This window comes from Balaenoptera musculus, chromosome 12 (assembly GCF_009873245.2).
Source record: "Balaenoptera musculus isolate JJ_BM4_2016_0621 chromosome 12, mBalMus1.pri.v3, whole genome shotgun sequence".
NCBI lineage: Eukaryota > Metazoa > Chordata > Mammalia > Artiodactyla > Balaenopteridae > Balaenoptera > Balaenoptera musculus.
Window position 1 is genome coordinate 15,097,713 of NC_045796.1, and position 27,639 is coordinate 15,125,351.

At 41.7% G+C, this 27,639-nt stretch overlaps 1 protein-coding gene across 1 annotated transcript in view; it reads right to left on the bottom strand.

Annotated features, from left to right (window-relative positions):
- Nucleotides 1-2,582: 2,582 nt before the first annotated feature.
- CCDC170 (coiled-coil domain containing 170) overlaps nt 2,583-27,639 on the bottom strand; it is a 102,939-nt gene continuing 77,882 nt past the window's right edge. Inside the window, 5 exon segments of the mRNA XM_036872118.1 lie at nt 2,583-4,280; nt 6,574-6,810; nt 19,303-19,545; nt 21,894-22,067; nt 26,987-27,187. Coding sequence (XP_036728013.1) covers nt 4,080-4,280; nt 6,574-6,810; nt 19,303-19,545; nt 21,894-22,067; nt 26,987-27,187 — 1,056 coding nt within the window. The 3' untranslated portion in view covers nt 2,583-4,079.

Sequence of the window (27,639 nt, forward strand, 5' to 3'; positions counted from 1 at the left end):
GGCACACGTATGAGGCTATGTTAGGATCAGGTATTAAAGGTGTTTCCTGTAATGGCTTCTATTTTCTGGGTGAAATAGACAATGAGATTATCTGCTGACAGTGAAGAAGGAAAAGACAAGGTAAGAGCCTCGAGAGAATGGAGAATATTTGCAACAGTCATTTTGGAGAATGGCAGTGAGATCTAACCAGGAAAACGGTGAAGGATTACCAATTAGTACAAAGGGCTCAAGTGAAATCAAAGGCCATGGATTTGGCATACCACTTAGCTGTGCTTTCATGTGATTTCCTCCAGTCTCAATCAGTGGGGTAGGAAAAGCAGCAAAAACATTGGTAGTTGGGATTAATTCCAAGTTGAGGACAGAAGGGCAAGGGAACAAGAAGTTTAAGGTGTTAGGAAGAGAATGACTGAGGAAATACGTCGGCTGGCTCCAGAGGGAGTGAAGACTAGCAAGTCTAGTAGGTAGAAAATATGAGGACCAAGGGATCTCAAAGAACAGTTATTTGGGAGTAAGAGATAGAGTTCTGGGATAATAAGAGGCTATGGAGAATTTAAGATTTCAGAGGTGGAGAAGTTCTAGGTGATTAGAAGATCCTGAATTTGGCCATGTGTAATAGATGTGTGTTGTCTGTCCGTCCAGCTTCTCTTTCTTTTGGGAACTTTCCCTCTGTTACTACATGTGGTTGTGGATGAAGAGATTATTCTGGAGCCTCACCCCATCCCACCCTCACTGCAGGGGTTGGCATGGGATGCAAGCCAGTGAGTTCATCCTTCTGGCTAGAGTGATTGGCTCAGGGGTATGTGACCAAGAAGAGATGATCAAACTATTCTGAGATTTCTTCCATGAATGTTAGAGGCAGAGAATCTCTCTTTCTCAGCTCAGTTCCTCACTTGTAAAGACTTTGTAACTGCTTATGACCATCTTTCTTGGCAACATAGAGAAACCATCTCCAGAAGGAGCAAGTGAGTCCAATATACAAAGACCAGCAAATCAAGCAGAGACAAAGATGAATAAAAGCAAAAAAGATCCAGAAAACAATGTTGAATCCCTGGATCTAGCCACGCTGAAGTTAGTCTACCCCTGAATCTTTCAACTGAGCATCCCAAAATCTCTTTGCTTAAGGTAGCCTACATTGGATTACTAGAAACTACAGTCTAGGAGTTAAGTGGCTGAAACAAAAGGAGGCAAAGGTATGAGAGCTGAAAGAACAAGAAACTAAAGATAAAATGTTGCATGGGTTTGCCTTATAGGCATGAAAGTCACCTAAGATGAAGGCAGTACTTGACGAGAGTGGAGAAGACACCTATGGACCATTTCAACGGTCTTAGGTAGACAGGATGTTAGTGAATTAACTGCAGTAAGGACCGGAAGAAAGTTATATATTAGTTAGCGAGAGCCTCGAAAGAATGATGGTTCTTACACAAAGGTGAAGGAATAGCGGCATGGAAGCTGCAGAGGGGAAAGAGAAGCATATAGACCCCACTTGCTGAGAAGAAGCTAAGTGGGGTGTGCAGTAAAGTGGGTAAGATCGCTACTGTGTAAAGTGGGCAGAGCCTTCCCAGTCAAAGGTAACTGTGAAATGCTTCCCCAGTGAAAATTAGACTTCATTTTCTAAGTCCTAATTGTTACAATATCAATAATAAAGACATTCTTTAACAACTTTCAGCCCACAACCCCTTGACCTTGAATCACTCGCTGTTCATCTATAAGGTAAAGTAAAACTGGAAATTTAGACGGATCAAGTTAAAATTTTTTTCCTAATTGAGATATTCTACACATACATTCAAATGTCTCAGACAATGATCAGAATAACAACCTCAGCAGGAATTATTACTCAAGTGATTCGGTAGAAGAGTTAATGTTAAATATTTTAAAACTCTATTTAGAAAATCACATCACACTAATGCATTTTATTGGACAACATGAAATATACATGGATATTATAGAAGAACAAAATCTAACACAAAAATGTGAAGCTGGTCTGCCACCTCTGGAATGAAGGCCACAGAGGGAAAGCCGACAACCAACTGGCACTTCAACAAGAAGGGAAACGGCTTTATTAAAGGATTCTCAATTTGTCCAAATGACAAATAGTTAATGCACATATGGACATATATACATAGACAGAATTTATTTTTCTTATCCCATATAGTCTTTCCACCAGAAATTCCTAAGGATTACATTCAAACACTTTAAATATTTCTATATGTATTAAAGATGATTGTATCTATGCTTGAGTTATATTTTGGAAATATTATATAAATGCATATTTAGATAAATGGAATGTAATTTTGTGTAGTAAGGAGAAAGTACAGGACTAACCATTTTTAGTATGGACCATTTTTAATCTCTTATATGAATCTGGAAATACAATTAATGATAAGTCAAAATGGAAAAATAATATTATGACAGTGTATGTTTTTAAAGTGATGTTGTTAAAAAGCATCTTTGAAGAGTGTCAAAAATAAATTTACAAAGAAAATAAATGAAGTTCATCAAAGACTGTATTTGGAAAATGAAAACAGAGAGAATGCACAAAAACAATCTCCCCCACCCCTGGGCCCGCCCGCCCACCCCGACCCCATCAACGACGGTTTTCTGTGGCCTGGACGGAGCAGAGTCACTCAGCAGTTCTATCCCCCAGAGACCCAAAGAGCGAAGTCGCCTTCTCCACTCCAAGTGAATGTGGGTCCGGAGCAGCAGCCACTGCATCTTTGGAGCATGTGGAGGGATCTCCAGAGACCACAGACCTTCCCTTGGGAGAATACGTGGCTACCTCCACTACTGTTGCAGACCTCGTTCATGTCCTAAGTCAGGGCTGTGCAGTAGCAAAATGCACACGACAGAGAAAGCCAGGCAGAGACGACCCATCCCCCAGTGGAGACCCTTGGTCACTCTCCCTCTACGTCAGCTGTCATCCAAACTGTGTCAAACTCACCTCCTTTCTTCTAGAGTTTTCATTTTCTCTTAATGCTTGGGTGTAATCTATTTTTTCCTTCTCCTTTAATTAGACACTAATGCTCTTTTAAGGGACTATAAAATTTTTTTCTTATGGCACCAATAGAAATAAGACAATCACCCAAAAGAGAAACAGGTTTTTCTTGGGAAGTTAAGAATATGGTTTCCTGAAAAATATTTGTGAAATAGAAATTTAAAAGGAAGACAGAAAATGATAGAAATTCACTATAAAATCTCAATCCTGAAAAAGTATCCCTGCTGTCGGGATATTTGATATATTGGTGAATAAACTGTGTATGATTTCTTCATCTTACCAGTATTTCACGTTAAAGCTTTCATTTTTAAAGTACTGAGCTCGGCTCTGTTCAAACATTAATGATTACCACCAAATACGATCTGGTAGCAACATTTATTTAAAAGAGGACCATTTTACAGGACCTCAGATCTATGTATGTTTCATCCACATAACTAGGTGTATGGCTTTTTAAAGAAATCATGTGGGTTACACTCATAAATCTCAATCACTTTTGGACTTCAATCCTTGATTGTACAGATGTTTTCCTTGCTTTGTGATGAAGGCAATTTCCACCAGAATCGCAGGAATTCAGGAGAAACAGTAGGACTGTGAAACAACAGAGAAGGTGCAGTCTTTGCTACTGAGCCGACCTGGTGTTCATTCTGGTTCTGTCACTAACTAACTGCAATCATAGGTAGGTAACCAAGATCACCTCTCAAGCCCCAGAGAGGCTGTAAAGTAAAAACAGTAAAGTTTCTCCACATGGTTATTATGAGAATTAAACTGGGTAGTAGAGCTCCTGACTCACAATAGAAACCCCATAATTGTTAATTCCCTACCGTCATTTCCCACTCTAGATACACAATCTAGTGAAATTCATCTGGGTCCCAAAGTGCTAGCAAATAAAATAATAGGTGTTTTTAGTGCCAAACATCTACCTAAGGCTGGCACCTTTGAGATCCTTTTTTGCCCATGATCGATTCTTGCTCTATCATCAAAGCATACGATATTCACACACTGATCAAACTTCAAAGGTTTGGGGAATTTGTGAAATTGAGAACTCTGTCCTATCTCTCATCTCCCCCTCCCTCAAGAGATATAGTGTTCAATGAAGAAGTTGTAAGTGGCCCTGTGGGTGTCCATCTTGCCTTGTGGTCACATCTTTGAGGCAGGCACAGGTGACAAAGTGATGCTGGTGTGAATGGATCAGTCTTTCAAGACATTTGAAGATTTCATAGTCAGGAAGAGTGAGACTGGTCACGTTCAAGCCCAGCATCTGAGAAACCACCTCCCTGAAGTCCACCAGCTGCAATGTCAAACAGAACCACAATGATTGAGAGAACAAAGTGTATCAACACTGCTAGACCAAATGCAACCCAAACATCTGTGGAAAACCCAGGTTTGCATGAGCTAGGCAAATTACTTACTCTCATTACTCTCTGATTAATTCTCTCATTTATGGAAAAAGGAGGAGAAGGAGAAGAGGAAGAGGAAGAGGAAGAAGAAGAAGGAGGAGGAGGAGGAGGAGGAGAAGAAGAAGGAAAAGAAGAAGAAGAAGAGGAAGAAGGAGGAGGATGGGGGAGGGGGAGTGGAGGGGGAGGAGGAGAAGGAGAAGAGGAAGAAGAAGGAGAAGAAGAGGAAGAAGAAGGAGGAGAAGAAGAAGGCTAGCCTGCTAAATTACCTCTAAAGTCCTTTCAGACACCAACCTTCAGCAATTTCATAACCACTTTTCTGATGAGCCAATTAATATGGTATCGGCTACCAAATCAAGAAGCCCAGTTCAGCAACTATGAATGAGATTCTGGCCTTGGTAAGATTTCATTTTCCCACTTCCAGGGTGAATGACTAACCACACCTTTTTCCCAGGGCTGTTCTGAAATTTGGATCAAATGAAACGATGACTGTGTATGTGCTCTGCCTGCTAGGAAATGCTCTACAGTTGTTGGTGTGGTTGTGCCTCTTGTGTTATAAGCATTTATGCACTGGGCTGTTAACTGGGCAATGAACCTCTTAAACGAAAGGAAGATGTGACAGGGTGAGAGAGTGGCATGGACATATATACACTACCAAACGTGAAATAGATAGCTAGTGGGAAGCAGCCGCATAGCACAGGGAGATCAGCTCGGTGCTTTGTGACCACCTAGAGGGGTGGGATAGGGAGGGTGGGAGGGAGACACAAGAGGGAGGGGATATGGTGATATATGTATATGTATAGCTGATTCACTTGGTTATAAAGCAGAAACTAACACACCATTGTAAAGCAATTATACTCCAATAAAGATGTTTTAAAAAAATAAATTAAAAAAATTTAAAAATAACAACAACAACAACAAAAAAAACCGAAAGGAAGAACAAATGGCAAAAAAAAAAGTATGAGCTGACGAAAACGGAGGACTTCTAAGTGTTGATCAAATCACATCACACAGATTGCCACCTCACAACCCACAACACTGGACTCTCTGGGACAATTATTTGTCCATCACAAAAGGAAAAATGAGAGTTGTGGAGCTAGAGAAAATGGACAAAATGTGCCTTATACCCCTTCAAATTCTCATTGACTGGTTGCTGTGATTCTAGGCGAAAGCAGAAGCAGATCAGCTAGAGGTGGCCGGACAACCCCTCTCCAGAGGTACCTTCCATTTTACAGAAGGTGTGATCCAATCCGAAGGCAGCTGTTTCCTCCGGGAGAAGTGCCTTCCAAACATCCTCACCGTGTGCTCATTCACGTACCAGCATCCTTCCTATGCTGAATCCAACTCGGGAAACAGAACACTCTTTCCAGCCTAGTCTCCCTGATGAAAAAGTTTTCCCCAAACTTTTCTACCCTTTTGAATATGGCCAATGCTCTTAATTGATGAGAGGTTTCCTCTGAGACCACTCACTCTTAGAGTTTGGCCTTCCTCAACTCGGCCTGACACATGAGCCAAAGCAGAGGCAGCCAAAGAGAAAAAATATCCTCGGATCAGAGTCTACTCTGTGCCCTTCTGAGCTGCAGAAAGAGACTGAGATAAAAGCCAAAAGCAGGGGTCAGGCTGCCCAGGACATGTTTTTTTTATGCCTGACCTCCTGATGGGCTCACCAGATAAAACTCCTCCTTGCAACCAGCGGGCGCATGAGTTCTGTTTTATGGTTTACATCTGGGCTTGGTCGGCCATCAGGTCTGGGTGCCACTGTTTGAGAATTGGGATTGTTTCCTGCAATTGATCTCTGCTGGAGATAAAATTTCCCTCCTGAGGCTGCGGCCCTGGATAACGTTAGAAGATCTGGGATAACGCAAACTTCAGAGGCAATCAGCAAATATAATAAAAACCTCTTCACAACCAGAACCTGGCTTTTCACAGGCTTTCCATGGCTTTGATAAGAATGTCTTTTTCTTTGCTACAGTTCGTGCCATGAAAATGTGAATTGTTTTTCTTAGTGGAGTAAATCACAATGGTACTTTTAATGCCAAAAAGATGGTAGAAGACAGACAGATACATTGGAATGATATAGAAAGCTTGATAAATTGGTTATGAAGAAATGTATGAATAATTATCAAGCTTTTGAATTGCCCCCATCTTTCCTAAATAAGAAGGTTTCACTGCCAGATTTCTACGCACCTAATTTTCTCTCTTTTCTGCTTCTTCCAGAGATTGTTTTAATGTCTTCATTTCACTGGTTACCACTTCTAGCATGTTCCTGGCCCTCTCTTTACTCTCCTTAGCCCCATGCTCTGTAGTCTCCAATTCTGATTTGACAGACAGTAGCTTTTTCTCAGCTTTCTCCTTCATCTTTTCCAGTTTGTCTCTGGATTTATTTAGGTTTTCAATGGCTTTGGTCTGTTCCAAAGTTTTATTCTAAGCAGTCAAAGAGAATGCTGATAATTTCTTCTGCATTTATTTAGGAAAACTGTATAAACAAGACAAATCAGAAGTCAGTGGGGACTTCCTGGTGGCACAGTGGCTGCGAGTCCGCCTGCCAACGTAGGGGACACGGGTTAGATCCCTGGTCCGGGAAGATCCCACATGCCGCAGAGCAACTGGGCTCGTGTGCCACAGCTACTGAGCCTGCACTCTAGAGCCCCCGAGCCACAACTACTCAAGCTCGCACACCTAGAGCCCGTGCTCTGCAACAAGAGAGGCCACCGCAGTGAGAGGCCCGCCCGCGCGCTGCAGAGAAGAGTGGCCCCCGCTCGCCGCAACTAGAGAAAGCCCGCGTGCAGCAACGAAGACCCAACACAGCCAAAAATAATAAAATAAATAATAAAATTTTTTTTAAGTCAATGAAATTCATTTAACAACTCTTTTCATGAATAAAGAATGGAATCCAACCCAGTTATACAGACTCTGCTAAGCATATAGACTGGAGGAACATGTCTTAAAGCAGTTATAATTTATGAGCAAATATTAGAGTATCATTATGTGGAAGATTGATGAGATGAAATGGTAGACAGCATGATTCAGGGGTTAAATATTAAAACAAAGTCTGTGGTACTCACACATAGACTCTACCGAGCTCCACAGGTAAAGCAACTTGCACTTTTTACCCCTGCCAAAGGGTCATCCCTGGTATAAAAACATTAGAAAGAGCAAAATGTCTCCCCTTTTGGTGATTTACCACAAGGAAGCCCCACTTAAAATCTCCTTGGCAAGTCATCAGTGCTGTGAGGGAAATTAGCAGTTTTTCTGGAAAAATGTCTTCTGACTTTACCAATGAGTATGGGAACTGGGAGGTAAACACAGCATCCACTGCAGGCAGGAGGGAAGGGTGGTACCTCTCTCTCAGAAGCTATCCCAGGATCTTAAAGCCAAAACAGAGCATCCTCAAGTATGAGGCACATTTTCTTTATTAGTTTAGTATTTAAAATTATACCAGATCTGCCGACAAAAAGAATCTGAGTCAAAGGAATGAAGCTCTGATACATACTGTAGCATGGATGAACTGTGAAGACATCACTATAAGTGAAATAAGCCAGACACCAAAAGACAAATATTGTATAATTCCACTTCTGTGAGTTACCTGGCATAGGCTAATTCATAGAGCTAGAATGTGGAATAGAAGTTACCAGGAGCGGGCTTCCCTGGTGGCGCAGTGGTTGAGAATCTGCCTGCCAGTGCAGGGGACACGAGTTCGAGCCCTGGTCTGGGAAGATCCCACATGCCGCGGAGCAAATGGGCCCGTGAGCCGCAATTACTGAGCCTGCGCGTCTGGAGCCTGTGCTCCGCAGCAAGAGAGGCCACGATAGTGAGAGGCCCGCGCACCGCGATGAAGAGTGGCCCCCGCTTGCCACAACTAGAGAAAGCCCTCGCACAGAAACGAAGACTCAACACAGCCAAAAATAAATAAATAAATAAATAAATAAATAAATAAATAATAAAAATAAAATTTAAAAAAAAAAAAAAGAAGTTACCAGGAGCTGAGGGAATGGGGAGCTCTTGTTTAATGGGCACAGAGTTTCAGTTTAAGATGATGACAAAGTTCTGGAAATGGATAGCGGTGATGGTTGCACACCAGTGTGAATGTACTTAATGTCACTGAATTGTACATGTAAAAATGGTTAAAAATGGTAAAATTTTATGTTCTGTATATTTTACCACAATTTTTTAAAAAAAGAATTTGAGGTAGTTTTGCATAATTAGACACAAAATTTTTTAACTGACCATTCAAAATAAATATGAATGAGTTTCCACTTATCCACTGGATGACCATAACCAAAAAGATAGGCAGTAACAAGTGTTGGTGAAGAAGTGGGGAAATTGGAACCCTCCTATACTGCTGGCGAGAATGCAAAATGGTGTAACTGCTGTGAATAACAGTAGGCCAGTTTTCAAATTGTAAACATAGAGTTGACTTATGACCCAGCAATTCCACTCCAAGGTGCATATATCCAAGAGAACTAAAAACTTACGTCCACACAAAACCTTCACAAGCATGTTCGTAGCAGCACTATTCATAATCACCAAAAAGTGAAAACAGCCTAAATATCCATCAATGGACGAGTAGATTAAAGAGTTGTACTATATCCATGCAATAGAGTATGACTCAGCAATAAAAAGGAACGTAGTACTGATACATGTTACAACATGGATGAACCTTGAAAACACTGTGTTAGGGGAAGTAACTCAGTCACAAAAGACCACTTATTATACGATTCCATTTATATGAGAGATCCAGAAAAGGCCAGGGGCTGGTGGGAGTAGAAAATGGGGAGTAACTGTTCCCCATTTCTTTTTCAGGTAATGAAAATGTTCTGAAATTAGATAGCAGTGATGTTTATAAAACTCTGTGAATATACTAAAAACTACTGAATTGTACACTTTTAAAAGGGTAAGTTTTATGATATGTGAATTATATCTTGATAAAGCTTTTATTGTAAAGTACATTTACAAAGAAGCCTTTAAATGCATCAAAAGAAATTACTTTGAAATAAAGAAGTACACGTGGGATGGGCAAAGCGCAAATACCAGCAGAGCTCTGAATTTAGTTCTGAGCCTCCTAACAGTTCAGACAAGGCCTACAGGCATATTCTCAAAGAAAAAGCATAAATTTGTGTTTTAATTTTGTTGAAAATCATTTAAAAGTTACATCTGAAAGTAATAAAAAGATACCAAATAATGAGTGTTTGCTGATTTCTCCCTTCCCCTTTCATTTTATCCCGTCTTTCCTAAGACGGAAAGATGCTTTCTTGCTGCATCTACTCCCATTCTGTTGTTCCCAGGGCAAATCTGAGTAATGGGGAGAGTGTTGGGGAAGAAGAAAGCCTGAGAGACTAAATTGATCTACCCGATAAAAAGCTAAGAGAGGAGTGGGAAGAAAGAGTCTCTGTTAACTAGGCTGCAGGAAGTGTTTCTGGAAGAAACTTGGGATGATGGAAGAGGGACTTGTGAGGAGATATAGGTGTCATGCAGCAAGGAAACAAGAGAGAGAGAAAACAATGGAAAAGAGGCTTTAAAATACTGCTACTCTGGATGAATGAAATCCTCCTTTGTTTTTCTTTTTTCCTTTTTTTTTGAGTAACAATAATAAAGCAACATTATCATTTAGTTGCTGGACTGCTGATTATTTATTGATGAAGGATTCTGAGATTGTTGCAATTTACCCAGACTACATTTGGAGGCTACTGTCAGAGATTAAAATCTTGACCGAGTCTCGGGGTTAGAGCTCATCTTCATGGAGACTGAGTTCCAGAATTATGGCGTAAGGAGCACAAGCTGACCTGACCTAAACTCTGAAGGGTCCTCCAACACTTCTGGAAAGTCAGAGGAATGGTAGAAGCTATTCTAAGATTGGAATTATGACATGATATGGAGGAAAGGTGCCTGTTTGGGATATGTATGTCCAGATGGAAAATCAGATTTATACTGTCTGGGTAATGTCACTAAACTGAGAAAGCTTAAGTCAAATACCTAAACTGGAAACTTGTTTTTACCTACTATCACACACACAGATTCTTAAGAAATTAAATTCCTTTCCAGGCAGAGAGGAAGTCAATGGCAGACACTCTTGGACAAGTTCAAAACTTTTGAACTGGCTCCATGCAGGAGAGAGGAAATCTCTTGGGAAACTGACAGCTGCTTGCAATCCAGACGGTGTAAGAACAACTGCTGTAGCTTGGGAAATATGCAGGAAATAAAATGCCAGCAACAGCTGGGGGAAGGGATTCTGAGTCAGCTTTTTAGTAAATGAACCAGCACCAGTAGGGCAAGCACTTGAGACAAGGAAATGGTGCCCACGAAGTGCAGGTCTACAGGGGCCGACCTTGGAGATCATTCATGGACTCCAAGTTATCAAAACCCATATTTGAACGTGGACTGTATATTAGTACGAGTATATTAGAATATTATCTCAGTGTAGATTCCTGAGTGTAACGATTGCACTGTGGTCACACAGAAGAATTCTCTTGTTCTTAAGATATACCTGGTAAGTATTTAGGGATGAAGTGTCATGATGTCTGCAACTTACTCTCAAATGGTTCCTCTCTCTGTCTCTCTGTATCTCTCTGTCTCTCTCTGTCTCTCTCATTAAGCAAAATATAACAATCAGTAAAATGTTAACAATCTACATGAAAAGTAAAAGAATGTCTGTTATGCTATTCTTGAAACTATTCTATAGATTTGAAATTTTTCAAAATAAAAAATTGAGAAGGGAGCTTTCCCATGAGTGATTGATACATGTATAATGCATCCTATCAGTAAAAAATTCTGAATATATATGTACATTTATTTATAAATTATATGAACAAGTGCTCTAAATAATATATTGTGTAGATTTTCAAATATTTTACAAATAGGGGACATTAGATGGGCGAAATCAATATCAATTTTAAAACAAGGTTATCTCCCTTTAAAACATAAAGATTCCCTTCACATGCCAACTATCTCAGTGCTTCAGAGAAAACATGGGGCAAAGCAAGAAGTTCCTGGGATTGCTATGTTGCATTAAAAACCTTGTATTAACAGAAGAGGAGATACATTCAGCCTTTCTACTCAGATTAGAAAAACATTTACAGTGGGCCATCTACCAAAGGAGATGGAACACAGCTTGGAGAGTTAGAAGCACATAAATCAAGTCCTAATGAGAAAAATTTATAGCCAAGAATTTCTCAAAAATATGAGACTTTATCACAATCTTAAGTGCTGCCTGAATTCTTGTTGTCAGGGAGAAAGTAATGGACTCCAAGCCAAGCCACCAGGACCGAACTGGGAGCCAGCAGTAGGAAGTAGGCCTCAGCCTCCTAAGTCAAATCCAGCAAATGAGATTGCTGGGAGGATGGGGGGTCGGGGGGTGGGGAAAGGGGGCCAAGGCAAATGGGTTTCTTAATCCAACTAAGGGGGCTTATCAGATCCAGTCCAGAGTTCAGTGAGAGACTGTGCCCACAATTTTTTCCCAGTGGGACAGAGATGGTCATAAACAAGGCTGATGTGCCACCCAGACCCCAGCGAGGATGGACCAGCTTCCGAGTCTGCTTCACTTCCAGTGAATACCATATCTGGCATCTGCCTCCTTGAGGGAAGGCATTTCAAATCTGGTGAACAATTCTCTCGTGTTATAAGGGCCAAAGACCCTGAGAGAGAAGGTGATTAAACGTAAAATCGGACCTGTTGAATCTGCCAGAGGATATAAATTCTCCACCTGGAGGGTTTTTAGGAGATCGCACTGAAAATAGGACCCTGCGGGAGCCAGGCACTGCAAGAGGGCTCTCTAAAGGGGGTGGGACAGCAGAGGGGGAGGGTCGCCCAATGATGCTGTGCCCCTCTGCAAAGAACCACAGAGATTTCACTGGAAATGGAGGGAACCACAGCAGAAATCAAAGGAAGATGCTCCGCTCTGCAGGCCGAGCACACCCCAAACCCCTCCGCAGCACCTAGGAGGTTCTTTCTCACATCTTTGAATGATGTACACATTCAAAGTGGGGCGAGTTCAGGGCAATTCAAGGTCAATGGATCTACATAATCAGAGCTGAGTTCAAGATGGTAGGTTCGGGGAAAATAATATAAAGAAAGGCTGCACTGGCTAGACTGGAGAAAGTTCTGGAGTGTGGGAGGAGCATGGGAAGCAGCTATCTTATGTGGGAGATTATCAAGAAAGTTAGAAAGCAGAAGAGAGCTTTGCTGGTGGCTGAAGAATGTTATCCTCTTTGGGTGTTTCCTTGAGAGACTACAAGGAAGACAATCATGGCTTTCCACTAGTTTTTGGTTGTCTGACTACCAATTTTTGGCCACAGCTCCCTACTAAGATTGAGCCACATGGTACAGGCTGAAAGCTCACCACCAAATACCTATTCTTCCTTTTCTTATTACTTCCCAGAATAAAGACCCATTTCTTAGGCTGACTTCATCTAAGTGAGCCCCAGGGACTAAGTTCCAGCCAACATAGACTAAGAAGTGTTGTATTGTTCCTGGAAAGTGGCATGCAGGATGTCCTTCCACCTTTCCTTCTGCCTGGTGCCTGGAATGAAGCCAGAGCCCCAGCAGCTAGCTTGTACTAAGAGGTGGCACTGAGGAGGAAAGTTATTGCTGGATGGTGAAGCAGAAAGAGAGAACAAGCCAGGATCAGTGATGAACACGAAACTATCCTACTAAACATGGAATGACTATGTCCATGCTTCTTTGCAGTGAGAAAGACGTAAACATCTTTCCTGACCAAGCCACTGTTATTGTGTGTTTCAATCTACTCAGCTGAAACTATTCATAACCCATGTCGGCTACAAAGCAACTGGCGTTGCATGAGTTCCACAAAGAACTGGAGTTCTGCCACGTGACTTCAGTGCCTGCATTTGCACTTGTGCATAAGGCTATGCTTCTGCCGGTTAGTAACATCACTTTAATTATCCTATAGGTTAATGAAGAAAGAGCAAAGGTAGAGTTAATACATAAATAATGTGTTCATGCCAATTGGAGGCCAAACTATGTCATGGTGTATGTACAAGCAAAGTAACTGCAGCAGCAATATAAAGCACATGGTAGAATAATCAATCACTCCATCCTTAGATGACATAAACGGGAGGCATGCCAAAATAAAAGAAGCCCATACCACAAGCAGTCAGTACTGCACATTCTTACTAATGGTGATTTTAGGGAACTAAAATCTAGCATACTGAATTAATATTGCTAATTTTTAAATTCTATTTTTATACTTTGTTTTTATTTCTAAATTGGTTTGGATTTTATAATGGTAAAAATGTAATGAGATTAAGAAATTTCTAGGGACTTCCCTGGGGGTCCAGTGGTTAAGAATCCACCTTCCAATGCAGGGGACATGGGTTCAATTCCTGGTCAGGGAACTAAGATCCCACATGCCACAGGGCAACTAAGCCCGCAGGCCACAACGACTGAGCCTGCGCACCCTAGAGCACGCACGCCCCTACTAGAGAGCCCATGTGCTGAACTACTGAGCTCGTGCACTCTACAGCCCGCATGCCACAGCTAGAGAGAAGCCTGCACACCACAACGAAGATCCCGTGTGCTGCAACTAAGACCCAACACAGCCAAATAAATAAATAAATATTTTTTAAAAAAGAAATTTCTATATAGTGCTGTTTGTACATATATAAGCAATATTATAATAAAATTATTTTGATTCAACACAGGGAGGGGAAATCTATGCAAGAATATTTTTCTTTCAAAAAGGCATTTCTACAATATTTACGTTTGCCTGCCAAATTAAAATTTAACAGGTCATCTGGAAAGGTCTGCTTCTTCCTGCTTTAGAATTCAGGAGGAAGTTTAATACATGGGTCTTAAAGAGGAAGACTTGGTAACCTAGGGGTCAAGGTCTTCAACCATGTTTTGCAACAGTCATAGAAATGCATACAAAAACTTGAACTCAAATGTTCAAGACAGCCTTAATCATCATAGACCAAAACAAAAATGGAAACAATCCAAATGTCCATCAAATACTGAATAAACAGAATGTGGTAAATCTATACAACGGAATATTATTCAACCATTAAAAAACTGTAACGGTTAACTTTATGTATCAATTTGGCTGGGCCACAATGCTCAGATATTTGGTCAAATATTATCATGAATTTTCCGAGGGTGTTTTGGCATAAGATTAACATTGCCCTTCCATAATGTGGGTAGATTTCATCCGATCAGCTGAAGGCCTGAATAGAACAGAAGATTGACTTCCCCTGAGCAAGAGACAACTCTGCCAGCAGGCAGCCTCTGGACTTGAACAGCGACACTGGCTCTTCCTGGGTTTCCGGTCTGCTGGCCCATCCTGCAGATTCTGAATTTGCCAGCTTCCATACTCATGTGGGTCAATTCCTTGAAATAAATCTGTGTGTGTGTGTGTGTGTGTGTGTGTGTGTGTGTGTGTGTGTGTGTGTGTGCATCCAATTAGTTCTGCTTCTCTGGAGAACTCTGACTAACACAGGAGTGAAGGACTGATCACAATACGGGTGAAACTTGAAAACATAGTAAATGAAAGAAGCCATGGGCAAAAGGCCACATATTGTATGACTCCACTTATATGAAGTGTCCAGAATGGGCAAATCCATAGAAACAAAAAGTAGATTACTGGTTTACAGAGTTTGGGGAAAGGATGAATATGGAGGGTTTTTGTTTTCGTTTTTTTTTGGAGGTGAGGGGATGATGGACATGTTCCAGAATTAGGGAATGGTGATAGCTGCACAACCTTGTCAATATACTAAAAACTACTGAATTTTGTACTTTAAAAGAGTGAATTTTGGGAGTTCCCTGGTGGCCTCGTGGTTAGGATTCCGGGCTTTCACTGCCATGGCTTGGGTTCAGTCCCTGGTTGTGGAACTGAGATCCTGCAAGCCACGCAGCACAGCCAAAAAAAAAGTGAATTTTATAGCATGTGAATTATATCTCAGTTTTTTAAACAAAACACATAGAAATGTGTCCAAATTATTACTTTGTATCAACCCTCTCTAAATGGTGAAATTAATGCCTAATTTAGTAAGAGTGCCCCCCCCACCCCACAAAAGACATGTCCACCCAGAACCTCGGAATGTAGTCTTATTTGCAATTTGCAGGCGTAATTAAGATAAGAAGCTTGGGGCTTCCCTGGTGGTGCAGTGGTTAAGAATCTTCCTGCCAATGCAGGCGACATGGGTTAGAGCCCTGGTCCAGGAAGATCCCACATGCCGCGGAGCAACTAAGCCCGTAAGCCACAACTACTGAGCCTGCGCTCTAGAGCCCGCGAGCCACAGCTACTGAGCCCGCGAGCCACAACTACTGAAGTCTGCGTGCCTAGAGCCCGTGCTCCACAGCAAGAGAAGCCACCGCAATGAGAAGCCCGCGCACCGCAACCAAGAATAGCCCCCGCTCGCCGCAACTAGAGAAAGCCCGCACACAGCAACAAAGACCCAATGCAGCCAAAAGTAAATAAATTAATTAAATTAATTTAAAAAAAAAAAAGATAAGAAGCTCAAGGTGAGATCATCCTGGATTAGGGTGGGCCCCAGATCCAATAATGGGTATTCATATAAGACACAGAAAAGGAGAGACATACAGAAGGGAAGGTCACATCAAAATGGAGACAGAGATCAGAATTATGCCGCGGTATGCCAAGGATTGTAGGCAGCAACTGGAAGCCAGGAGAAAGGCATGGAATGGTTCCCCTCAGATGCTCCAAAAAGAACCAACCGTAGCAACACCTTGATTTCAGACTTCTGGACTCCAGAATTGTGAGAGAATAAATTTCTGTTGTATTAAGCCACTCTATTTGTGGTACTTGGTTACAGCAGCCCTAGGAAACTAACACAAGAAGGCCATTTTTGCTAATGTCAGAAATACTGCTTTATGGATAGTAAAATTAACACAGGGACAAGCATAGGTGATGTACAAAGATGGAGAATTGATACCATCAGTCTGTCTTGAATACTAATATGTCTCAAATAAAACAATAAAAAGCTGTTTTGTAGTTGAAATCTTATAAATTCATGAAGTTAGCATTTACTGTATTAGTAAGTTATAGAGATCTCTATTCTCTACTGGCAGGCAGACTTTGCACTCTACTTAAATGTTTAGGGGCCTGAGTGATTGCTGAGTCAGTCAAATCCAGTCTCTTCTATACCTTACTTGTAGAAGTATGTGCATCTCTTTATGCAAAATAAAACAACAAATTAAACACACAAGCCAATTTTATTTACTTTCCTGTCTCTCGTTCCCTTTTCATCCAAGTATTCCAGAAGACTAGGCCGCCATCTTTGTTTCTACTTCTCTTTCATTTCTCAGCCTACTGAAAATTGGCTTTTTGTCAGAGCCTTCACTCACTACCACCATGATCTGCTATTATACACGCTCAAGCCTTAGATGTCCCAAAGCCAAGTGTAGCAAATAGTCATTCAGTCTTCATCTTACTGCTGCACTTGATGCTGTTGATCACAGCCTTATTCTGGAGTCCCTTTACTCTCCTCATATCTCTGTTTCTTTTTAGTCTCTTTCCTGACAATTTCAATCATCTTCTTGAAATTCTCCAGTGGCTCCACAGGACCCAGATGAAAAGTCCCAGCATCCTAGCATGACACACGAGGCCCTGTGTGATCTGGCCCTGTCCTCTGCCCAGTTTCTTCTCCCACTGCTCCAACTCGCAGAAATTATCACGGTGTTAGCAGCAGCCAATCAGAGTTTCTATTCACCTGCTTATTGCATTTAATTATCACTCATTTTCATTCTCTTCTCCAATCTGTCTATATTTCAGTTATTCCCATTCTACCTCCACAATGTTTACATGTCCACATGTCACCTATATGATCCATTTTCTTTTTTAACTTAACCACCTTTTTAACTTAAAGGAATTTAATTGTTTTAAAGGGAATTTTATATGATTTCAACAGAATGTGCCACAAATGGGAGATAACAATAAAACAAACACTGTATTAACAATAAAACAAAAAGGTATTAGCAGGTACTATTGCTGGTACTCAGCACTGAGCATAAGGCTTATTCTTTGTTTAAAATGTAGGCCAGCAAGTGTTCTAGGACATAATAACCTCTAAGATTTTCTCCATCATGGTCAAAGCATTGAAAGGAAAACTAAAGGGAACCCATTTTTTTATTTCAGGATTGAACATTATATAATACCCCATCCTGTATCTCCTAGAAGCATTCTGTATACACCACACTTGAAAATGTTCCTTTACACCAACGATGCTGGAGTTGGAAAGTCTTAAGCCTGCCACTGTGACTAGAACAACGCGTTGCATAATCACATCACCAGAAGAGCAAAACTTAATTATGAGAATCAGGCTTGTTTGTGAAAAGGTTAAGTGGAAAGACCACTTGTAAATAATTAAAATAATCCGGGGGACATGTGATGTAGACCTAAGACCAAAGTCACCGAGACGAAACAGGATGAGACTCTACAGACACAGCCCTCAGTTTCCACCAGCTGCTGGCCTGCTTCTGCTCTCTTCCTGCCTCCGCTCCCTTCCTGCCTCCGCTCTCTTCCTGCTTCCGTTCTCTGCTACACGAAGTGCGGGCTCCTCTCACCCCAACACCACTTCTAGTTCACAGGGTTGTCTTGGCCCAGGCCTCCTACGGCTACTCTCACTACACTTAGCCGCGGTCATGGCTTAGCGCATCTGCCTGGGAACCTCTGATGGCGAGTCACTGTGTCCCTCACTTGAGCGGGCCACCACCACCTGCTCCCACAGTGTGCTCTCCCGAGCGCATCTTTAGCTACCTTCCGTATCGCCCAAGAGCGCAAATGGAACTTCAGGCTCCGGGGCATGGGTGCGATCTAGGCCCCCTGCGCCTGCACCTCCTGCAGCCCCTGCCAGCCAGGGAGGGAGCAACTGCGCGCTGACATCAGGGATTCTCCCTGACCCACCAGACACACACCCCAAAGGTCAGTCTTAAGGTGTGAGAGGGGTGTCCAGGATACTTACTTCTGATATTTTCTCCCCACCCAGGCACCCTATCAGATGCTTTCCCTAGTTTCCCCCTTCCTTTACATTCAAGTGTGTCCACTCTCCTGGGTGCAGTCTGCCCTCCCCTTCTCTAGGGAAATAAGCCTTTATCTAGTGGCCTCCTCCTGATGCCAAAAGGGCTTCAAGGGGAAAAAAGCTAATGACTCAGAAGGGAGAATAGAGTGGGAAATATGCCCTAAAATATTGTCCTGTTACACAGATTCAAGTGCTGGCTTCATTCCAGATTCCTTTTCCCAACTGGTCTGTTTCCAGATTCAGAAACATTCCAAAAGTCCATTTCAGAGCCCACGTCTGCAAAGAGCAAGGACATCATTGTTGCCCGCTTTCACGACACGGGTATCTGCCAGGGGTGACATGTGTACTTGAAGTTATATATTATTGCCAGTGGCACACATACGTGATATTTAAATATTTTTATTAAATCCCAAGTTCTAATTTCGTTCTTCTCTGCATTCATTAGAAGCCGAACACCTCGAATCCAGGAATCACATCACCCCAACCTGTCTGCCCTCTTCACCACTTGGTGTGACACATCGCACAGCACAACACACACCTGTTGCCCCCTCTTCTCAGCGAACACTTCTGTTCATTTTCTCATTTTCTCTAAGCAAATTCCTATGTGAAAAATCCCTACACGATCCCTAACATTATAGTCACCCACACTTCGAAGAAATGTTTTTATTTTCTGCACATCACATCACCCCTTCTTGGCTGACTTTTCACCCAGCAACTATGGCTTCATTTCAAATATTGAAGAGACATGAAATTGATCGACTATGCTGATTTGTGGCATATTTGCATTTTTCTCACCACTCTAGAAAATCAGAGGAAATTTTCAGCTTTTTTTGTTCTGGTGTGTCCCTTCTAAGGCTGTCACGCTTTTGCATAAACCTTTATGGAAACACACACAGACAGTGACAAGGAAATGCAGCTGAGCACTTGCCTTAAGCTCACTGGTGTCGGCCAGTTTGGCTTTGAGCTCAGTGTTCAATTCTCGACACACACTCAGCTCCTTCTGCAGCCTCTCCACCTTCTTCTGCAACTTCCTGATGGTGGCCCTGGCCTCGTCCCTCTCCGCAGCCGATGCCGAATGCACCTGCTTCTCCTCCTCCAGCTGGGCTATTTTTTGCCGGAGGCGGTTCATGTGCAGCTCTTTGCTCTCCAGTCTTTCTTTCTGAGTCTTTAGCTGGTTTGATACAAACAGGGATTTTTAATAATCATTGAATAGTCAGTAAATATAAATGAATTACTCAGATAATGTTGATCTTTATCTACACTTCAATAAGACTAATTTGTAAACCATCAGATTTCCCTGATTGCATTTTTCTATCCCTATTTTTCCAAGAATTAATTTGGTAGCTGCAAAGTATGAGACAAAAGAGCCACAGAAAATGCACAAAGGAGTAGGCTTTCAATGTCTGATTCCCTCCAACATTATGTGCATCATAATGAAAATGTAAAATTACTTTTAAAACTACTGAAATGGGCTTATCAAGAGCAGAACATAATAAGACAGACAAAATCCTCTCCAACACCCCATGGCAACTATACTTGTACCGGTCTTTTCTGAAAGAAGATAAAGTGTAAATTAGTACCGAAGACCCAGTCTGACTAGTTTCAGTCACTTAGAACCAGGTTGAGTGGCACCAAACATGGGAGTTGATATATTTTTAAAGTAAGCTATATGAAGGAGATTTTGAGGAAAGCTTTGTTGGTATATTGAAAATCTTAGAAATAGAAGGGACTTCACGAAGGCATTACTTCATTAGTGTCTTTACTATACGCCAGACCTTATACCATCCACAAACCAGGCTGAACAGGGTCTGCAAATAGCACTTAGCATCGACGGTCAAACTTGATGAAAGAAATTGTAATGGTTTTTAGAAAAAGACTATGGACTCTATGAGGAGAAAAAAATCCTCCTGGGCTTCACATGTCACAATTAGTGAGTAGAATATTAAGTACAGGAACCTCTTTCACCTCTTACAAACACTGGGAATCGGAATCGTGTAGAATTATAGAATGTTAGAGCTAAAGACCATCCCATTTTCCCTAATTATATATTCTGCATTAGTAAAGTGTTTGAAGGTATGAAGGGCTTACTGAAATGAGGGCCTAAATATCTTGTCTAACAGTGACAGCAATGTCCACGCCCACATCCTTTTTTAACAAAGCGCTTTTAGTATTTCCCTAACTAAACTCCCTTTCCTGAGCTTCTTCATGTCAAATTTCACTCTACTGCAAATTTACCTTGGTGAGTTCTGTGCACTGGTCATTTTAATAATTATATAATACTTAAGAAGGAATAATATTGGATGTTGAGGAAAAATCAATTATCTGAGAACTTCAGAAAGAATTGTAGCTCAGTTTAATGTCTCTGATGGTACTAGGGGTTGTCTGCTTTCTTTTATAAAATATTCCTTAAGATACAGTAAATGGAAAAGAGGTCAAATATGAATAGAGCATCTTCTATGAACCAAGAGTACAAAAATGCTATTTATTAACAACCTCATGAGGTAGGTATCATCCCCATCTTAAATACGAGGAAACACAGACAGAGAAGTATATAATTTGCCCAATGTCACACAGCTTGGTTGAACCAAATTGAGAACCCAGATGTGACTCATTAAGCAGCCTATACACGATAATTCTACCACAGAATTTTCTCCTAAGAACTATTCTAAGGACACATCTGTGTTTTCCTCTTTCTTTCCCCAATGCCAATAATTACATAATAATTATGTTTTTATCTGTTTCATCCATTCATTCATTTATGTAGTCTAAACTCTTTCTAAGTCTTCCTTTGAGTGAGTGGAAAGTAGACTCTTCTCCTCTCTACTTTCTAGTGCAAGAGAGCTTATATAAAGGTGAGACTGCTAGATGTTGCCCAGCTCTCCTCTTCTCCCATAGTCATAGAAACAGTGACTTTTTCAGCTAGACAAATGGCTACCCAGAGTAAAGGCTACAGTTCCCAGCCTCCCTTGCAGCTAGGTTTAGCCATCAGAACACATTCTAGCTGTGGGATATAAACACAAGTTCACATAGAAAACTCTGGGAGCCTCCTTTAAAAGACAGCTCATGCATGTTCTTTTGCATCCCTCTTCTTCATCCCTTTCTTTTTTAACCTTCTGCCCGGAACACAGATATAATGGTTCTAGGCACCACTGTGAACCAGGACAATAAGGACCACCCTAGGGATGGGCAATTACTGAGCTGAAAGGAGCCTGGGTCCTTGGAAACTTTACAGAGTAGAGCTGCCAGCTCACTCGAAGCCGCTTACCTCCAGAAATGGATGTGAGGGGAAAAAAAATACCAAAAAAGCCACTTCTACTTGTTTAAGCTACTCACAGTCAAATATAACCTTAGATGATACACTTACTTTCCCTTCAGACCTGAAATAGAGACTCGGCTTCTAAATACATATTTGTATAATATGTTTCCTAGCCACACTGGCAAATATGGTGGAAATAAATTATTTTTCAAGATTTAAGTTTCTCAGAATTTCCTTCTCTCAACACCAGCAATATCCCCTACCTTCCTCTGTAAACTGTAGGCAATCGTCTTGTTTTCAATGACTGCACTGCTCTCGAGGTGGACCAGCTGCCCCGTGCGAGCTAAAACTACATCCAGACGCATGTCGAAGCCAAGTTCAGCAGCCATCTGGTCCAACTTCATTTTCTCTGAAAGCTGATCCAGAAATTTAAGATACTAAACCCAAGAACAAAAATGAAAATGGGACACAAAAGTGGAGTTCACAGGTGACCTCACAGAATCCTTGTCTTTCTCCCAAGCTTCCAGGTAGTTCTCATTAAACCCAGTACAGAGCCCAGCCCCTGACTCCAGTGCTTGGTGATGAGTTCTTGAACCACCCTGCCACCTCCAGTTCTGTTCCTTGTCCAAATTCTCTTGACTCTCCTGGTCAGTGGCCTTGATGTGCAGTCTAACATTATACACTCTTAACCCTGCCACCTGACAAACGTGGCACGTTCCTGACTGCATCTGCATCTCTCTGCTTTGGGTACATGCTGCTGCTACCATGACCCTCCCAGCTCCTGGGATCTACTGGCTAATCCAGCCCCTGCAATCCACTCATCCGCATACCTTCCATGGAAATTTTGTCCACCTAAGTGGGTCCTGGCCTCCAAGGTGGAAATTGACCAATTAGCCAGTTGCCATTTTACACTTCTTGGATTCTACAAATCACGCTGAAACCACAGCTCTCCATACAAACAAACTTGGGCAACATTTTTGTTTTTGTAAGTTAAAATTCTTTAGAAAATGTCTTTAAAAGCTTTTAATGTATCAAAGTTAAAGGAACAACATTCTAAAATTGAGCTGTATCAGGGAAGTCAAGGTTCATAGTTTAACAGGTTAAAGTTACAAAACTACCCTAGGATCCTCCAGAAATCCTTGATTTCTGTGGCTTATCTCGTCATGCCAGACATTAATCCTTACTAAGTTCTTGAAGGATAAATAAATCCATCAATGAGCTTTCTATAACATAATTTCATGATTTGGGTTCTATCTTTGAAATTTCCTTCTCATTGCAATAACTCATCCATCTGGCATTTTTAGGCAATTATATGTTTAAATAAGTATCATTTCCTGATGACTAAAGCATGCCAGCTTAAAGCACAGAACTATCTATATTTCAGTCATCAGAATGAAATTATTTGTAAGTGTATATTTTCCAATTCTGTTGAAAAGCATACATAAAACTTCATCTCTCCTGTTAAGTCACAGCCATTACAGACATTGCTGCTGTATTGTGTGACAGGACCACCACAGGCTGTTTTTGTCTCTGAATCATCAGTTTGTCACTTCTTTTTTTGGCTGTCTTGGGTCTTCGTTGCTGCGTGCGGGCTTTCTTTAGTTGCAGCGAGCGGGGGTTACTCTTCGTTGCAGCGTGTGAGCGTCTCATTGCAGTGGCTTCTCTTGTTGCAGAGCACGGGCTCTAGACATGCAGGCTTCAGGAGTTGTGGCTCGGGGGCTCTAGAGCACAGGCTCAGTAGTTGTGGCACACAGGCTTAGTTGCTCTGCAGCATGTGGGATCTTCCCTAACCAGGGCTCGAACCTGTGTCCCCTGCATTGGCAGGCAGATTCTTAACCACCGTGCCACCAGGGAAGCCCCAGTTTGTCACTTCTTAATGTTGGGTCAGCCCCTTTCATGGACGATTTCATTTCTAATCTATGCAGATGAAAGTGAAATAACTGCTACTGTTTGTATTTTAAATAAAATAGAGTTGGCACCTTTCATGCAAAGGTATAAAAGCCTCTCTTTCTATTTCTACATACAACCCATCCACTCAGCATTCAAGGATCTACAGCAGGCCAAAGGGGATTAAGACAGGACTGAGCCAAGACCCCACAGAGGAAGTGCCTTTTCAAGGATCTTGGCTAAGCCTCAGAAAGTTAAGGTTGCTGACAGGATTCCTGTACATTTTGTTCATTTGAATCACAGTTTAGCATGAATATATTCTATGTGGTATAAACCTCAATTATCTGTATTTAAATTTAATCTCTATACACCTTTGCTTTTCAATCTTACATGCCTACTAGTCTTACTAGGCAGTAAGGCTACTATTACTATTTTATAGGCAGTTATCTATGAAAGATTCACCATGGGCAGAATCAGTTTACACAACTTGATTGCATAACTGAAAGCTATTTTGGCATAACCTCAATTAAAATTAATGAGTCATCCTAATGAAGGCGGGAAGAGACAACGATCTATCTAAAAGTCTTGCCTTTGATATGCTTCTTCTATTATTTAAATAATATTTATTGATTCTTGCTCTAAGCCCTGGAAAAATCCAGATAAAATGATTTCCCCGGGCCTCAAGAAGTTCTGAGTTGATTGGAAAAGACGAATTAAGACATGCATACAAAAAGGGTGATTAGTGCTGTGACAGAGCCCCGTACGTGTTGCGTGAAGAACTAAGCCTCTGAGGAAAGACTTCCAGAGGAAGTGACATTGGAGCTGAGTCTTGAAGGGATAGTTATTCCTAGAAGAAGGTAAGGAGAACATTTTCTCAGAGAGACCAGCGATGTGCAACATGGATTGCCAAGGGCGCCTTCTTTTCTTTGGCCACATTACAAATTTGAATGTGGATGTCTTTGGACGCTGACCACTCACTGCACACCCTAGCAGTGCCCTGCTGGTCTCGGGAGTGCCTCTGACTTTGCCACCATTGGCTGGAGAGATTGCAGGTGAGAGAGAGCCTGGACTTGGAAACTGGCCAGGTCACAGCCATGTAAAGAAAGAATCAGGACCTGATCCTGAGGACCATACAGAGCCCTTGACCAGTTTTAGGATGGAGGAAGATAAGATTAGACATGCATTTTATTAAGACCACCCTGGGAGCAGTGGGGAGATAGGTTAGAAGGGTTTTTCTGCAGTCCATGCAAATCATCATCATGCTCCGAACCAAAGCACTGCTTCTAAATTAGAGATGGGGGAGGGGATGTTTGCGATCTATTGAGGAGATAGAATTTACAGTGCTTAGGAATTGGCTGAAAAGAGGGAAGCATTGCGGGTGCCTCTCAGGATTTTGGCTTGGGCGACTGAGGCAGATCACCTCACCATCACTGAGGCAGGAGAGGGACAGATTTGAGGAGAGGGAATCATTTTTGTTTTGAATATGTTTAGTGCAAGGTGTTGGTGGAACATCTAGGTGTAGATGTCCAGCAGTCAGATATCTTCCAATTTAATGTATTATACTCAGGTTCAGGATTTCCTTTCAAGCTCAAAATTTCAACCAACACACCTTTTTCAGACATCTGTTCACGAAATTCCCTTCACCCTCCCAAATTCTTCAAATCTATCCCCATCCTTACTCACAAAAGCCCTACTTGATCCAAACCCTTATCTTCTGATCAAAACTATCCTAAGAATCCCCCAACGGGCTCCTTCCTTTAGCCTCTAGACTCTCAGAGCCACTCTGCCTTCGGAAAAACCTTTCTTTTAGTCAGAACCCTCCTATGGCTTTCCATTACCCACAGGATAAAGCCTCGCATAACCAGCCTGCCCGACCTCAGTTATTCCTGCCGCTTCACACCTCTGCCTCAGCAAGCATCACGTTCCAGGCTCCCTGTCACCCTCCATTTCTCCATCCTTCCTGTTGTCCCCTCTGCCTCAAACTCCTTCCCCACCGCTTCTGCCTGCCAAGTTCCTACTCATTCTTTCAGGCCCCTCTCACATGTGACCACTTGTGTGAATATGGCTCATTTCCTTGCATACAGAAATAGGGAAGAAGTAATTACTCCTTTATCTGAATTCCTGTCGCATTGTATACCTATCTTGATTGTAGCACTAACTGCACTAATTGTGCCCTGATTTGCCCGTCTCATCCACAACACTAGGATTTCTCACAGACACCTCTTAGGCATCTTTGCATATCCAACCCTCAACACAGGCATGATGCGTCCTCAACTTTTTTAAGTGCAGAGAATGAAAATGAATGAGTGTCCAGAGTACAGATTTTTCAACTGAAGAGTATTTTTCATGCCAAACTCTGCACCTTTGCTCTTGAGCCCATTTGTCTCTCTTTTCCTTCCCCTACAGATGCCCGTGACAAGGTACAAACATGTATCTTGCCATTCTGTCCGATAAAACCTTTCTCTGATCCTGTTTTTCGCAGCTTTGGCTTCATGCCTCTTTTCTCTTTGGTCACCAGACTTGGTAGCCGTCTAAGTCTCTAGCCCTTCTCTTACTAGTCACCCCTCCTATTCTCCACCGCTCTACTAAAACTGCCGCTCGGATGTCACCAATGGTCTTCCCAGGGTCAAATCTTAAGCTTAGACCCCATCTCTTCTCACTCTACTTTCCTTGTCTCCCGCTGGGTTATCGCCACTATCATTTCTGAGTCTCTCCACACTGCAATCCCAGCTCCACAGTGATGTGATCTTTCTAAAATACTGTGATGTTCAAAAGTCACTTATTACACGTCATAGTCTACAGAATAAAGAGAACTCAATCTTCATAACCCAAGCCATTCCAATCTGCTCTCCTGCCAGAGCCTCACCAAGAATGCCACGTTCCAGCCACATGGGAACAGCTACTCTGCGCTCTCTGAATATACTATGCACTTGCAACTTTCAGGCTTTTGTTCAAACTGTTTCCCCTACGGTATCTGCTCTTTCTCTCCACTAAAATCCTACTTATCCTTCAAAGATGAACTTGATTATCTCCTCCACTGTAAAATCCTCCCCTCATGCAGAATTTATCACTCCCTTCACCGGACTCCTTGAGCACTCTGTTGATCAATACATCTATTATAACACTTATAGCCTTATAGTACAGCAAATTATTTGAATGTCTGTCTCCTCTATTGAATCATGAGGTTTTATGGCCAAGAACTGCGTGTTATACCTTACCCCCCAAACCTTCAGAGTCTCATATGTAACAGACGTTCAATAAATACCTGTTGAATTTAATTGAATTAACTTGAATCAAGGAAGCTCCAAACAATAGGAACACCAAAACAATATCCATTGTTCCTTGAAATTTACTCAGAACTCAGAACTTAACCAATCTACCAAAGTACTATAAAATTCAAAATATTTGCAGGTAAAATTTTATACTGCAGCAGATGTTTCCACCCATGGACATGCCCTCAGGTTATTACTTTTTGCTTCTCGAAATTCAAGTTGTCTCGCAAAACGTCTCCGGAGACCAGCTCTCCCTCCAGGTGTGTCAGCTGACCCTGAAGAGTCTCCAACCTGTTTTCTGCTTTCTGGGCTCTCTGTAGAGATCTCTGGTGAAACCCAGACTCATTTCCCAACTGTCCAACAAGCTCAGATATTTGGGCTTCAAGCTGGGAGACCATCTGGAAACAAAGAAACAGAACAAGGATAAGCCTTGTTTCAGTTGCAACAAAGTGTTAAAATCTAGTGCTTAGCTGAAGGGACAAAACTATTTATAACACCAGCTTCCAGATTCTTTGTAACAATTAACTTAAAAAAAACAGGTAATGGATAGCTGTCTTTGCCTCTGCTTGAAATAAATCTACATTTGTTAGCTAATAAAATATTTTACTGGTATTTTTAATTTTTATATAATTCCTTAAACAGGTTCCTCGAGAAGTATTTACGGAAAACACTTACTCCCAAAACTACTATTAATTTAGGAGTTTCAAAGCTTAGTTGGAAAAAGAATTCAGACAGAAAAGTACTTTGAAAACTTATAACCATTTTCCAGAGAAACTCTTTCACTACATATACCAGATTAAGATTATACAATGAGGTAATCTTGATAGGTAACCTTGAGACATTACCAGGA